The following is a 14629-nucleotide window of genomic DNA, read 5'->3' on the forward strand; positions in this document are numbered from 1 at the left end:
GGCACCTGCAGGCCAGCGGGCCGCGGGGGCTCTGCGGGTGCACCTGCAGGGTGTCGGTGCTCGTCCAGCTTGGCCGCGCGCTAGGCGGCAGCAGCGGGTCCCGCGCGAGATCCGCTCGGGATCCGCGGCCGCGCGGTCCCTCTTGGCCGGGTGGGGGGGCCGGCCGGGGCGGGGCCGGGCGATCCGGGGCGCGGCGTTCGGGCTCGGGGCCTTCGGAGCTTCGGGAAACGGCCGGGAGGAGCAGGATGGCGGCGGCAGCGGGCGAGGCGCGCCGGGTGCTGGTGTACGGCGGCAGGGGCGCGCTGGGCTCGCGATGCGTGCAGGCGTTCCGGGCCCGCAACTGGGTAATACGGACGGGTCTCCGCCAGCTGGGGCGGGCGGTAACGCTGGTGATTGGGGAGCTGAGGGGCCTACCCGTGCAGCTCGGGACGGCCGACTGGATAAAGCCGGGGCCCCTGGGCACCCCCAGACGTGAGTGCTTGCACGAGCATGCACAGGTGTACTGTTCCTGGCTACGAGTCCGGTGCCGGGCCTGTGCTCTGCAAGGAGGTGGGGGATGGGGCTGCTCGCTCGGTCTCTGCCAGGCCTAGAAAGTCGGGTATGGCTCCGGGGAGAATTCCAGAGGGGGATGAAGGGGAACGGGCTTGAGGGTACAGGGAGAGACAGTGAGAAGGAGGCTCTGGAATTTGACCGCTTGGCGTGGGTTACTAGTTCTATAATCGTGAACTTACTGCTTAACGCCCTTGAACCTCAGTTTCCCATCTGTAAAATGGGGATAATGTTAGTATTTACCCCTTAGGGGATTGTGCGGATTGAACGGGATCGTTGATGTGGTTGTAAAGTACCTGACTTCTGGTAAAAGCTGTTGAAATGTTAGCTATCAGTATTACTATAATTACCCCGTTCCTTCTTCAGCCAGCCTTGCACCTGATATTTTGAAGGCTCAGCCCCACAAATGCTGGTGGCTTCTTCGTTTTGCAAAGACAATTTCAACTACTTTGCATAATCAGGTATTGCTCCCTGCAGGGAACAAGTAGCAGTGGAACTGACCTATGGTCAGAGACCCTGACCCCAGCCACCAGGCAGGGCTCCGCACCTTCCTGGTGGAGACTCCGCCCTGTGTCTTCTCAGCTGCATCTGTCCCAGCACAAAATGTGCTCGAAGCTCTGGGGAGCTTCCCCTCAGGGGTTTAGTTAGTACCCAGGGTGCCCAGGAACCAGGGAGAGAGGGTTTCCTTCTGGGTCAGAACCTGGTATAGGCCTGCTAAGGGATTCTAAACACACCACTGGCTTCCTACTCTGAACTTGGAAAGACTGTTTTGAGGCATCTTCCAGGGTCTGCAGGGGTGGGAGTGGGAACATGTAAGGAGTGCTGGCTGCAAGCTAGGCACTGTATTCCTACATACTCTTAATTTCATTTACTCTTCCCCAAACTTGAATGTGGTGGATTCTCTTGGTATCCATGCATTCCAGAGGTGAGGCCTGTGGGTTCCCCTGGGGGAGACACTTGGCAGAATCTGGCACGCCGATTTACCTGTCTCCCCCGCCCTATCTCTTCATTTGTAGGAGCTCTGGGAGGGGCTGGGATACAACCTTTTCTTTGTGTCTGTATCCCCCGTGGCTGGTGACAATGAAGTAGTGAATGTTCTTGAATGAATGCTGTGTTCTTCAAAGCTTGTGGTAGAGATATTTATCTCCGGGGCCCATAGACCTTGGGGCCCTGGAACTGGGTGTCACCTCTGCCAGGAGCTTTTTGCAGTTAATGGTCACACTAACCCTGTTAATTGTTAACCCCCATGAGAAAGGCACTGGTTTGCAGGATGAGGACCCAAAGCCGTCCCTCTGTGCTGGAGGGCAGGGGTCTGAAAACTCTAGTCCTCCGAGGGCCGAATCTGGCCTGCCATCAGTTTTTGTACAGCCCAAGATCTAAGAATGGTTTCACATTTTTTAAATGGGGGAAAAAAAAAATCAAAAGAATAGTAGTTTGTGACATGTGAAAATTACATGAAATTCACATTTCTGGAGTTTTAGTGCCTGAAGTTTTATTGGAACATAGCCACTTCCTTTCATTTTTCTATACTGTCTGTGGCTGGTTAAAGTAGCAGATCTGAGTCTTCCAACACAGACCACATAGCCAGCAAAATATCTGGCCCTTTACATACCAAGATTTTTTCAGACCCCTGGTCTAGGCGTCTCTGGAGGTACAGGGTTTGGCCTCAGAAGTGAGAGGGGAGGAGGAAGGTGAGGTGTTTGGAGGCAGATGGGCTGGGCTGGGGCTCGGTAACGGGTAGGCTGACCGAAGCCAGATGTCCCTGTAAGGATGACGAGAGGTCAGGAGTGAGATCCTTTCTCTAGTGGGTTTTCTTTTAAGTCTCTTACCTGTCTCCACTGCCCGCATCTCAGGGTGTGGATCTTTAATGGAATTACAACTTACTGTCTCTTGACCAAAGCTGTTTTCTCTTTCATGCCAGTGGGTTGCCAGCATCGATGTGGTGGAGAACGAAGAGGCCAGTGCAAGTGTTGTAGTTAAAATGACAGACTCATTTACGGAGCAGGCTGACCAGGTAATTCCAGAAAAGGCCCCCCACCTTCCCAAGCACTGTGGCAGGGAGACCCTGGGGAGGGGGTGGGTGATGGGTTCTTTTTGTTTTAATAAATTGTAACAAAAGGACATGTGTATATTTTCACCACTTAAAAATTTCAAACAGAAGTAGAGAGAGAAATGAACACCACGTACCTATATTTACCAACATTTTGCCATTGACTGTATTTTTTTTAATTGAAGTATAGTTGATTATTTTTTGTTCTTTTTAAAAAATGTAATTTCTCATTGGCATTTTGATTTGGAGTTGTACTTAAAGGGATTTTTGTATTGAGGGGAGAAAAGAATTGATTATCTCAAATTATGATTCTGTGATGCGTGAAGAAAGTCTGGAAAGAAATATACCAAAAGGTTAGCTGTGGGCAGTGAAGTTCTCGGTGAATTTTTTTATTTTTTATTATTTATTTATTTTTTTTAGATTGTATTTATTTATTTGACAGAGAGAGACACAGCGAGAGCAGAAACACAAGCAGGGGGAGTGGGAGAGGGAGAAGCAGGCTCCCCGCAGAGCAGGGAGGCCGATGCGGGACTCGATCCCAGGACCCTGGGATCATGACCTGAGCCGAAGGCATACGCTTAATGACTGAGCCACCCAGGCGCTCCACAGTGAATTTTTTTAAAGCCTTCTCCTACTTTTCTTTACTAATTGTTTTATTCCAGACATGCTTATGTCCCAACCCTTCAGGATGTTCCAAAGAAGACTCTAGATTGCTTTATAAAAATCACATTGAAATGTAGTTGGGCTTCTCTATCCAAAATGCTTGTTGTAGATTGGTCCTGCATCTAATTTTTCAAAGTGTTAATTGCCAGGTGCTGTTAACTGACTTTAAAATGACATGAGAAATAAATGGAGGTGTCTGTAAAGATGTTAGCCTGTTTAGGTTTACGTGATAGTTTATGCACCTTTTTGTCCCTTTCGTTTAAGGTGACTGCTGAGGTCGGAAAGCTCTTAGGTGAAGAGAAGGTGGACGCAATCCTCTGTGTGGCCGGAGGCTGGGCTGGGGGCAATGCCAAATCCAAGTGTGAGTCCTTTCCTGCGTTAATCAATCATTCCACTCTGCTCTTTGTCCAGCCGGCACGGACTGGGTCCATCCTGTGTGCCAGGCCAGATGTTTTCTGTATTTCTCCTAGAATCTTTGCAGTAGCTCTGTGAGGTAGGGATTAACCTCCCATGTGACAGATGAAAAACTTCCCGTAAAGGGGGTGAGGGGAGAGGGATGTTGAGTTTGAAGTTTAGAATAGAAGAAGAATGAAATCAGCATTGTTTCCCCCCTAATCTTTCAGGGCCTCTTACTGGGAACTGGGGGATGCGTGATGTATTAAAGCTGAGTACGGGGGCGCCTGGGTGGCTCAGTCGGTTGGGTGCCTGCCTTAGGCTCAGGTCATGATCTCAGGGTCCCTGCTCAACGGGAAGTCCGCTCCTCCCTCTCCCTGCCTCCCCACCTCTGCTCGTGTTCTGTCTCTCGCTTACTCTCTCACTCAAATAAATAAAAAATGGTTACTTAAAATAAAGCTCTGTACATTTTTCAACTTATTATGAAAATTTTCAAGCATACAGAGAAGTTGAAAGAACAGTTCTTGAACACCCTGTGCCCTCTATCTAGATTCAGTAACTAACATTGCTGGACTCGCCCTCTCTTGCTTTCTGGTGCGTGTGTATCCTGCGTGTGTATTTTTTTGTTAACCATTTGAAAGTAAGTTGACATTTCGCCGTCCTTCGGCATGCATCTCAGGGAGTCAACCCATTCTCCTACATTCTCATAATACCATTACCATACCTAAGAAAACTGATAATAATTCTATAAGATTAATGATACTCAGGCTGTATTCAAATTCCCCAATTTATTCCAAATCTTGTATCAGTTTTTTTTTTTTTCCCACCTAAATATTCCAGTTAGGGTTTGTGCATTGCATTTTGTTATTTTTAGTCTCTTCATCTAGAATTTTTTTTTTTTTTTCTGTGATAGACTTGGTGAGTTCAGGGTACTTTTCCCATAGACTATCTATTCTACTTTCTTTAAGGCATCATGTACCTTGTTCCCTTGTCTGTGGTATTTCCTGTGAACTAGAATTTAGATCGAGAGACTTACTTAGATTCAGGTTAAGTAGTTTGGAGGTGAGCGTTCTTCCTGAGGCATATGTGCTTCATGTGACATTATTTTGGGATACTTAATGGTGTCAGATCACCGTACCCATCCACAGTGATGCCAAGTTGGGTGCTTGGTTAAGGTGGTGGTGACAGACTTTCATTGTGAAGGTACATTTTTCTGTTTGTAATTAGTAAGTGATTGTGGGATGCTACTTTGGCACTGTGTGTGAATGTTCTATTTCTAAGCACCTTGAAGGTCTCAAATTCCCCAAACCTAATGGTTTTAAGCCTCCATTGATAATCTCTGCCTGAGTCTGTGGTTTTTAAATTCTATCATTCCTTCTGTGTTGATCAGTCAAAGCTATGTAAAAAGGAATTGATTCTCTATGAAATCATTTACATGTAAAGTTGGTATTTTGTGGGGTGATCAGATTAGCAAAACACCCTGATGGCCTTTTGTGTGTTTTGGGAACAAGAATTGGTGAGGTTTTTTTTGATCTAGTCCTTGGTAGCTGGGAAATGCCGTACCTTGGTTATCACCTGAAGACCTGTCCTCCTGTATCAGGAGGCCTTTCTGTCTGGATTACGGGTGTCTCGCCCAGCCGGTGATGTGATGTACAGCCGGTATGTGATGTGATAAACTTTCAGCCATAAAAAATGTAGCTCTATAAAATCCCTCTTTATGTCCATGCAGTACTAGTCCCTCACATTTTTATCCCAGGTAAAGCCTGACTTAGACATATGGGTTCTTATTCCGAGTCTCATGCCCTTCATAAAGTAGAACAATTTTTGAGTTAGAGCCAGTCCGGTGTATTTGTTAACAGGTGAGGAAGCTGAGACTCGGGTCAGCACATGGTCCGGATTCGAACCTGAGTCTCTCTGACTGCGGGCCCTGTACTGTTTGGACTGGACCTTGTAACCAGGGACTGGGAGGGTAGGGGTGGCTGTCTGGGCTTCCTCAGTGGATGCCATGACTGGAGATCACCTTCCAGTGTCTTCCCTGTGAATGCTGAGCTCACGGGTTGTTCTTTCTCTGCCCAGCTCTCTTTAAAAACTGTGACCTGATGTGGAAGCAAAGCATGTGGACGTCGACCATCTCCAGCCACCTGGCTACCAAGCACCTCAAGGAAGGAGGCCTCCTGACCTTGGCTGGTGCCAAGGCCGCCCTTGACGGGACTCCTGGTAGGCCTTCATTTCCCAGTCTGTGAAATGGGAGCGCTCACCCTTGCCCCCCTGGGCTGCTGGGTGATTTCTGAGGTCAGGGACCTGGGAGCCCTTCACCCTCCAAGATGCTGTACAGCTGGGTGGAGTTTGCTTCCTTGAGGCCTGGATCTTTTTAGGGGAAGGACTCCTGACCCTTCTGTGTGCACTGTCTTCATGCTGGTGGTGGGGACAGAGTCCTGTAATCTGGCACTCCCACCCGCTTCCTTTATCTGGGATCCACCCGGGGAATGCGTGGTGCTGAGCTAGATATTAATCAGTTAATATTAACAAGTTTTATTGTCATCGTACGGTGTCCGTGTGCCCGTGGGGAGCTGCTCAGTCTCTGGAAATGGTGGGGGCTGTAGAGTAAGGGAAGCTAGCTGTGGATTCTTCACCTGAGCTGAGGGGCTTTGAACAGATGATTTGATGTCTTTGACCAAATTCTGCTGTCGTTTCTTTCATCATGAGTGACAGTAACGCCTCCCCGAAGTGTAGCTGTGAGGTTTGGAGGCACGGATGTGTAGACAGTGCCCAGTGCGGGCCGAACCCTCTTACAGCCACTCTTTTCCTTTGGCGTATATTCTCATTTACTCCTGAGGTGGTTGGTTCTTACCTTTTCCATTTACAGGGAAGCAGACTAGAACTTAGAGAGGGGAAGTAACTGGTCGTGATGTCGCCAGTGAGCTGCAGATCCAAAACCCTGATCATTTCTAAATTGCGTGTTTGTTCTCCTGTGTCACACAGGTGTGGGTTTTCCTTGGCGTTTTTACTTCCCTCAGTGTTTCCTGGGGCTGCCATGACAACGGCCCATGGCCTCGGGGGCTTAAACACAGAAACTTATTTTCTCACGGATCCTAGGGGCCGGAAAGCCTGAGACGGAGGTGCTGTAGGGTTGGTGTCTTCTGAGGCCTCTCTCCTTGGCTTGCAGTTGGCGTCTGCTCCCTTTGTCCTCTTGTGGTCTTCCCTCTGTGTGGGTTTGTGTCTTGATCCCCTCTTCTTGTAAGGACACCAGTCAGATTGCTTTAGGGCCCAAAGACCTCATTTTAATTTCATGACCCCATTAAAGACCTTGTTTCCAAATACAATCACATTCTGAGGTACTGCAGGTTAGGACTCCAACATGTGAATTTTGGGGGTACAAGTCAACCCATACCTTTGGGATAAGGCTGATGAAATTTAAGTGGGCTGGGGGACAGCACAGGGATGCAGAAAGTGTCTACCTCCGCTACCTAAGTAAGCTCTTAAAAAAAGGAACGGAGGTTGTTTTGGGGAGGGGGCTTTTAGTAAGTGGTAGAGACCTTGAGCACCTTTTTCAATTTTAGTGTAAGTCACTAAAGTGTGAGTCTCTTACAAATTAACAATTTCTTGCCACTCATTTTCTTATTAGATGTCTTGGAGCATGTGATCTTATACGTCCATGGCTCTTGCAGCAGTTACAGTGGGTAAATGTTAGGTGTTAGTTTGGTTGAGATCTGATTTTTATTAAAGGTGACATAGAGCAGAGGCACTAGAAAGTGAGTAGAGAAATGAGTAAATAGCTTGCCATTTAAAAAAGAAAACCCTGTGACCAAAAGACTGATTTTTCTAAAGGACAAAACAATCTCTTCCTTTATTTTGGCTTTTAAGTATCTTTTTTAGTTATAGTTGTGGATACTGGTTAAGACTGCAAGTTCTGGAACCACACTGGTTGGTTTTCTGTTGTGGTTTGGCCACTTCTTGTGTGATACTTGGCCAATTATTTAACCTCTCTGGGCCTCAGTTTTGTCATCTGTAAAATGGGTATAAATGATAGTGCCTCCTCTATATGGTGGTTGTGACTTGTAAATTTCTTAATGGATGTAAATGGCTTAGAAAGATTAATAGAGTCACTAGTCAGTGTGAACTTTTATTATTATATATTCCAGACTGACTTTAAAAGCCCAGCTATTTCTGCTTCATATATTAATAACCTTGCTCATCTTTAAGTTCTTAGTTAGATGTTGTTAAATTTATTTGAGTCATGAAGTCTTTCAACTTTGATTCAGTTTCCAGAGTGATCTGGGGAGATCTATGTATAATCCAGAAGTAAATGACGAACGGGCTTAGTGGTCGGTCCTTCAAGCACAAGAACGGTTGTTCAAAACTGGAAAGTTTTCTCTTGGAAAAGTACTCAGAAGCTTCCCCCTCATCCCCCGCTCCTGAGTCCAAGCTTGTATTTGTAGACCGTCTCCTGGTGGATAAACTATCGGAAAGAAGGTGATCACTTGTTTACCATTTAGGGATCTGTGTTGTGTTTGGAAATTAGTCTTTAGGGACTACACTGATCATTTTAATAATTAAAAGGAAAGTATCTTCCGTGAATGCATTTTTTTGCATCTTGCAAATGATCCCCTTATCCACATTGTGTAGAATCCTGTGGAATTAAGTCATTAGGGTCCCTGGTAGCTTGTTGCTGGTTGCTTGTTTCTTTCTTCGTTGTGTTGTTTGAGTGGAATGAGGAGGGGGCCCTAGATGTCTGCTGGGGCCTGGGGTTGCGTGCATAAGATTCGTGCGCTGGTTAATTTTAATCATGCAGAGTTTGTTAGATCTTTATATCACTGTTGGCTTCCTTCCCCCGATGAGACAGAGAAGCCAGAGATGGTGAAATCTTCTTGTGCTTCTAAATAACTCTTTGAGACCTTGACCCTCTTTTGCAATTCAAGGTTGCTGTTGGAGAGTTCCGTGATTGGTTCCACAGCTGGGCTGTGGTCCCCACGTCCCCTGGGCCTTCGGTGCCTCCTCATCTGTTATACCTTCAATAGCATGTGTGCTGGGGTTTTCTAAGGAGGCTGCTGATCTCCAAAAGAAACAGTGGTTTTCTGAAGGAGGAGAGGCATTTACAGCAACTAACCTTGCTTCTTTGTTGTTGGTTAGTGAGAATCCACAGTTGGGTGCTGTGGGGGAGAAAGACTGGGTTCCCGCCACCTGTCCGTGGGACAAATGGAAACCTGTCCGAGTAAAAGGCATGCCTTGCTTCAGTCAGCAAATATTCACTGACTGGCGGGAGGAAAGGAAGAGTAATAGGTGGTGTGTATCCTCACGTGAAAGTTGTTCAACTGCTATACTTTATAAACAGTGAGTGGCACTCCAGGGCACGTTACTTCTGTTAATTTGACGGGAAATATGTACTGAGCTCCTGTCCTGTGCCGAACCCACAGTTAAGTACTTTCTCCCCATTTTCCAGATGGGGTAACAGGATTAGGTTTTGAAAACTTGCCTGCGATTTCTTGAGTGGTGAGCGGAAGAGCTGGGATTTGAACTTGGGCAGACGGCACTCCAGATGACCGCTCCATCTCGCCCGCAAGCATTTACTGATCTGAGGGTTTAGACACAGCTCTTGCCTGGCCTTTAACCATGGTGCAAGTCCGTTTGTGAGCCTGGGTGGCACCTTACGCACCCTATCCGTGCCTCAGTTTGCTCAGCAGTAAAAATAAGATCGGCCTCATGGTTTTTATGATAAATGTGAACTGTGGGGTGAATAACAGGTGCATTTTCTCTCTACAGGTGTCCATTCCTTCCTTTCCTCCCAGACTGGCGTGGCGGTCTCTGGACACGCTTATGGCGGCCACTGGTCACTGAACTGTTTTCTCCCTGTTTTCCCAGGGATGATCGGCTACGGCATGGCCAAGGGCGCTGTTCATCAGCTCTGCCAGAGCCTCGCTGGGAAGAACAGCGGCATGCCTTCCGGCTCCGCGGCCATCACTGTGCTCCCGTAAGTGCTGGGGGCTGCCCGTTCCCTGCCCATCTCTGCCTCATTGCCCACAGTTAACATTTGAGTTAGCTTTCCACCAGGGACTTGTGTGTGCTGTCATCTTGGCTTCTAGAATTCGCCAGAGGCCCTGAAGATGCTTCTTCAGAAGTCGGGAGTATCCCCGGGCTGTCCAGAATGGTTGACTGGCTGATGGGTGGGTCTGTCTGTCTGGCCTCTTTCTGGTTTTTTTTTTTCCTTCCCTCTCTCCGTCCCTCTGTCCCTCCTTATTAAAAGTAGCCTAAACATTTTATTGTAATAGGTTTAGTTCTTTCAGGTCATTATAAGGCCAGTGGAAGAGAGATTGTGGTGTGTGTGTGTGTGTGTGTGTGTGTGTGTGTGTGTGTGGTGGGGGGACGGGGTCTGTTTCGTTCCTGTTTGTGACCAGGAGGAAGGTCCCTAGTCGGCTGTCCCCGGCAAGGCAGCTGCTTTGGAGATAGAGGTCCTTCCTGCTGGAAGGATGCCAGCACTAGCTGGCTTGCCTCTTGCCCGCAGTCCTATAAAGCAGACGTTGGGACTGCGAGGGTCCTGGGATTTCTGGTTCCCGTTCGCTTGTGAGCCTCTGTGAGTCTGTGACCTGCTCCGCCAGCTGTTTTGAATGATTCCCTAGGCCTGAATGTTCTTGGGAGAGTCATACCTGTCTGAATTCTGTGTTTTGCTGGGAATCATAAGGTTTCATAGAAGACAGCCACAAAAATGAAGGATGAGACTGTATTTTCCCCATATTTAAAGGAATATTATTATTACTACCCTTAAAAAAATCCTGAGAGGTGAGTCAGCTACATTTTAGGGAGCGAATAAAGATGTAAACAGCACAGTGGTTTACTTCATAGAGACTGTATTTAAGAAAAGGCAGGACTGTGTTTTAAAAAAAGTCTCTTTCATTTTGTTCCTGTCTGCCTGAAGGGTGAGTCACGAAGCAGCTCCCTGAGTTAGGCTCAGACGTGCTGTCTGTAAGTGTGGAGCACTCCCTGGCTTCCCTCTGACCGTCCTCACGGGATCGCCCCGTCTGTGTACGTGCGGCCGGCCCGGGGTCGGAGACTCTTGGTGTGTTTTCCCGGCCAAGGAGGATGGGGCGGCTATAATTCTGAGAACCAGCAGGGACACATGACAAGCCTGTGTCTGTGCCCCGCAGGGTGACCCTGGATACGCCGATGAACAGGAAATCCATGCCTGAGGCCGACTTCAGTTCCTGGACGCCCTTGGAGTTCCTGGTCGAGTGAGTATTGACATGATGTCATAATATTGGCACCTGTTTGCCTCAGTTGTCCGCCTTTTACAGACTAGGGGACAAGCCATGTTCTCTTAGCTAACACGTGGCTCTGTGAGGCCACCAGGCCCCCGAGGGGGTGCCCCACATCAGTGTGAATCTCAGAGAGGCCTTGGTAGTGCTGATGCTGAATCTCGAGCTGACCAGCCTGAGCATGTTGTCTCATTGCTCCAGGCCTCAGTTGCCCCGTCTGTATAATGGGGTCCTTCATAATTATTAGGAGGATTACATGTGGAAGCGCTTGGCTTGGCACAATGTCTGACCCATGCAGTAACTGCTCCGTAAACCTGCGCTCCTGTTAATGTCGTTGTCTCTGCTAACAAGGAGCAGCAGTGTGGGGGTAAGATGCTGATCTGTAGCACTTCATGTGGGCTCCCGTGTCTGAATTAGTGCTGAGCCACGGGCCTACAGAAAGTGTCCTATGTTCCCCAAATCTCATTCACCCCTTTGTGAATATGGGTGGCATTTGAAGATCACAGACAAAGAGTGAGTATTCTCACCCTGTTGAGTGTGTCTAGATCTCAAGTCCCTAAGCCCTCTGTGTAGTAGGCACGTACTCCCCGAGCACCCACTGTGGGCCAGGTGCTGTGCTGGGCCCTGGGACAGGGACATGAATAAGGTGCAATCCTTGCCCTCACCAAGCTGGGGCTGACCTTCCCCGCCCCCAGTGCCTGCGTGTGCCGAGTTTGGGAATGTGCTTCTGGCCCAAGGTTACATCTCATTTGAACTCAATCGAGAGATAGCGGGGACTTTATATGATGTTTGGAACTAGTTTTAGGTAGCCCTTGTTATGTGCCAGGCACCATTTTAAACACTTGACTGTTACCTTATGTAATGTTCATAGCAAGTCAGTGGGTGGGGGGGGGGTGCTGTCATCTTTATTTAAGGTTTGGGGACTTGGAGGCATGGGGGCAGGAGGGCTAAGGAACGTGCCTAAGATCACGTAGCAGAGCCAAGATTTGAGCCAGGTAGTGTGGCTGCAGAGCCTGTGGTCTTAACGAGGCCCGTAGTTCTTTCTGCCTCCCAATGTTTGAATTGGGTTTTGCCTTTAAGTTTCTTTTTTTAAAAGCCAATCCTTCCCAGCAACATCTATGACCCAGGTTCTAGATGGAACACCTGGGGTCACGTGTCTGAATTAGGGCCAAACCGTAGATCCACAGAGGGTGGCTGGGATAGCCGTCCTTTGTTCCAGAAACCGTGACACCACTTGGGGGATTTGAAAACTCACCTGGCAGATTGGTATAAATTGTGCTTTGAGTGTTCTCCCTCGTCTACTGCAGACCACTGAGGAAGATGAAGAAGTAAGATAGTTTGACACATGCATAAGTAACACACGGGCCCCAACACAGCCAGCCTCAACTGGTCTCCTTCAGAACCTTCCCTAAGCCCTGCCCGGCCCCAGAGAAGGGTCATGGATGGTATTTCAGGGAGTCTCAGCAGTGCTTCGGTCTTTGGGTCCATGTAATTACTGCCCTCAGCTTGTTCAGCTGTCAAGAGTGGGCCCTCGAATGACTTGACATTAAACATCAGCTCTGGTCTAGCAGGTTACTGATCAGCACTGAAGAATATCCCAGGATCTCCTGCATGCTTCCCAGTTAATGAAGGTGCAGAGTCCTAGCTGGTGGATTGTCCAGGGAGAACATGTACTGAAATGTAAATGTTTTGTTTGAAAAATTGCCAGCTACTTGTTCTACCTCGTGAATTTGCGGTGTCCTTTTTAATTTCTGTCTTCTTAGAGGAGGTCTTTCCAAGTCCCCCAAGCAGGGTTCCCTAATTAATGCCCCCCATTCCTGTATTTGACATATTTTATTGTAATAGTCTGTTTTTTGGTATCTTTTTCCATTGCCGTGGGTGTTCCATTTATGTTTACTTAAAAAAGAAAAAAATGAATTTCTTTTCTTTTAAATTTCTAGGAAAGTAATAAAGCAATGTATAAAGTATTGTGCACATGTTTATCTCTTAGAATTAGCTAATTAAAGTCTTAGTCACTTAAAATCATACAAACTCTAAAGTTAAAATCTTGCCGAATCCTGCCACTTGGAAATTCGAATGAGTACTGAGATCCCGGGGACCTGGGTGTGTGTCTATGTGGCTTTTTCCACAGCTGCTGCTGATTTCCTCTCCCTCCAGCCACTGATATGAATGAATAGAAGCACGTGTCCAGATTTTTGCTTTGAAAACGTAAAGCTGATCTTCTTTGTTCTAGAACCTTCCACGACTGGATCACAGGGAAAAACCGACCGAGCTCAGGGAGCCTGATCCAGGTGGTAACCACGGAGGGAAAGACGGAGCTTACCCCAGCATATTTTTAAGCTTCATCTCAGTGCCTGTTTGGGACCTGTCAGACGAGTAGTCCATCTCAGTGTGGCTGTGTCTGGTCCTGTTTTTTCTGTAATCCTGTTTGTGGTATGAGATAGTGAGTCCTGTTTTTCCTCTCTCCTAATGTGCATTTGTTCTCCTTGGACGGTATAAAATGTTGATGGGAAATAAAGATGTATGAGGGCAGAGGCCCGCAGATGGCACCATCAGTCTGTGTTTGCTACGAATGTTTAGGAGGAGGTATCGAATGGGTGCCTCTCGCATCTGCGTCATCTCGAACTGCATTTGAGACTCGGATTCTCTGTCCTGGACAGTGGCTGTTGACCTGACTAGTTCAGAGATTTGTTGGTACTAGGGATGTTTTGGGGGCCCAGGTTATCATTGAATGGGATATTTATGTCGCGGACATCATTTTTGCAGCCTTGAATTGAACTGCCTTAAAACTCCTCTTGTGATGTAAGTGAAATCCTGTGGACTCTGTTAAGATACCTTTATTTCCTGTGCAGTTGCCAAAAGTGCAGCAGAACTACTTCTGGTCATTTGGAGTTTATCTTCCTAATAAATGCACTTCATTTATTGTGTTGTCTTCTTTAATCAGCCACGTCTTAAATACAGTCATAGATGAATGCACAGCAATCACGGGAAGGGGGTGGACTCAGAGCCTAAGTAAGTTTTTTCTTTCTTTTAAAAGATTTTATTTATTTATTTGACAATGCACAAGCAGGGGGAGTGGCAGGCAGAGGGAGAGGGAGAAGCAGGCTCCCCCCAGAGCAGGGAGCCTGATGCGGGGTTCCATCCCAGGACCCTGGGATCATGACCTGAGCTGAAGGCAGACACTTCACTGACTGAGCCACTCAGGCGCCCCTTTTTTGATTCTTTAAGACAATTTTTATTGAGGGAAAATTCAAATAAGAAAATCAAGCATTTTAAAGTGGAAAATTAAGTAGCATTTAGTATGTTCACAGTATTCTTTAACCACCACTGCTGTCTAGTTCCAAAATACGCTCATTACCCAAAATTAAACCCCATCCCCACTGAACAGTTACTCTGCATTTCCTGTGCCTCCAGGCCGTGGCAACTGCGAATCTGCTTCCAATCTCTATTAAATGACCTGTTCTGGATATTTCATGTGAGTGGAATCCTGCAACGGGCAGCCTTTGGTGCCTGGCTTCTCACTCTGCATGTTTTCCAGGCTTACCCATGAAGGAGTAGGTGTCCGTACTTCGTTCCTTTTTGCGGCTGAACAGTGTTTCATTGTTCGTGTCCATGACAATTAGTTTATCCACTCGTGTTGGTAGATAATGAGGATGATTTCTGCCTTTTGGCTGCTGTGAGCATTCATGTAGTACCTGTTCTCAGTTCTTTTGGATAGAGTGGGGTT

The 14629-nt window shown here is 47.4% G+C and overlaps 1 protein-coding gene across 1 annotated transcript; it reads left to right on the forward strand.

The window, feature by feature from the left end:
* The first annotated feature begins 181 nt into the window (after positions 1–181).
* On the forward strand, positions 182–13824 carry QDPR (quinoid dihydropteridine reductase). Its single transcript, XM_028126218.2, has 7 exons — positions 182–344; positions 2471–2563; positions 3527–3623; positions 5732–5872; positions 9515–9623; positions 10795–10878; positions 13136–13824. The coding sequence occupies exons 1-7, from the start codon at positions 246–248 to the stop codon at positions 13239–13241; spliced, it is 729 nt and encodes a 242-aa protein (XP_027982019.1). The 5' UTR covers positions 182–245; the 3' UTR covers positions 13242–13824.
* Positions 13825–14629: the final 805 nt, after the last annotated feature.

The sequence above is a fragment of the Eumetopias jubatus genome, unplaced genomic scaffold, assembly GCF_037043125.1.
Source record: "Eumetopias jubatus isolate StellerSeaLion01/CBP00866 unplaced genomic scaffold, mEumJub1_p1.0 scaffold_2, whole genome shotgun sequence".
Taxonomy (NCBI): Eukaryota; Metazoa; Chordata; class Mammalia; order Carnivora; family Otariidae; genus Eumetopias; species Eumetopias jubatus.

Excerpts from the sequence above, each read along its gene's own strand:
- QDPR (XM_028126218.2), top strand. The coding sequence starts at position 246 with ATGGCGGCGGCAGCGGGCGAGGCGCGCCGGGTGCTGGTGTACGGCGGC. Across the intron at positions 5,873-9,514 it reads CGCCCTTGACGGGACTCCTG|GGATGATCGGCTACGGCATG; the intron begins GTAGGCCTTCAT and ends CTGTTTTCCCAG. Across the intron at positions 9,624-10,794 it reads GCGGCCATCACTGTGCTCCC|GGTGACCCTGGATACGCCGA; the intron begins GTAAGTGCTGGG and ends TGTGCCCCGCAG.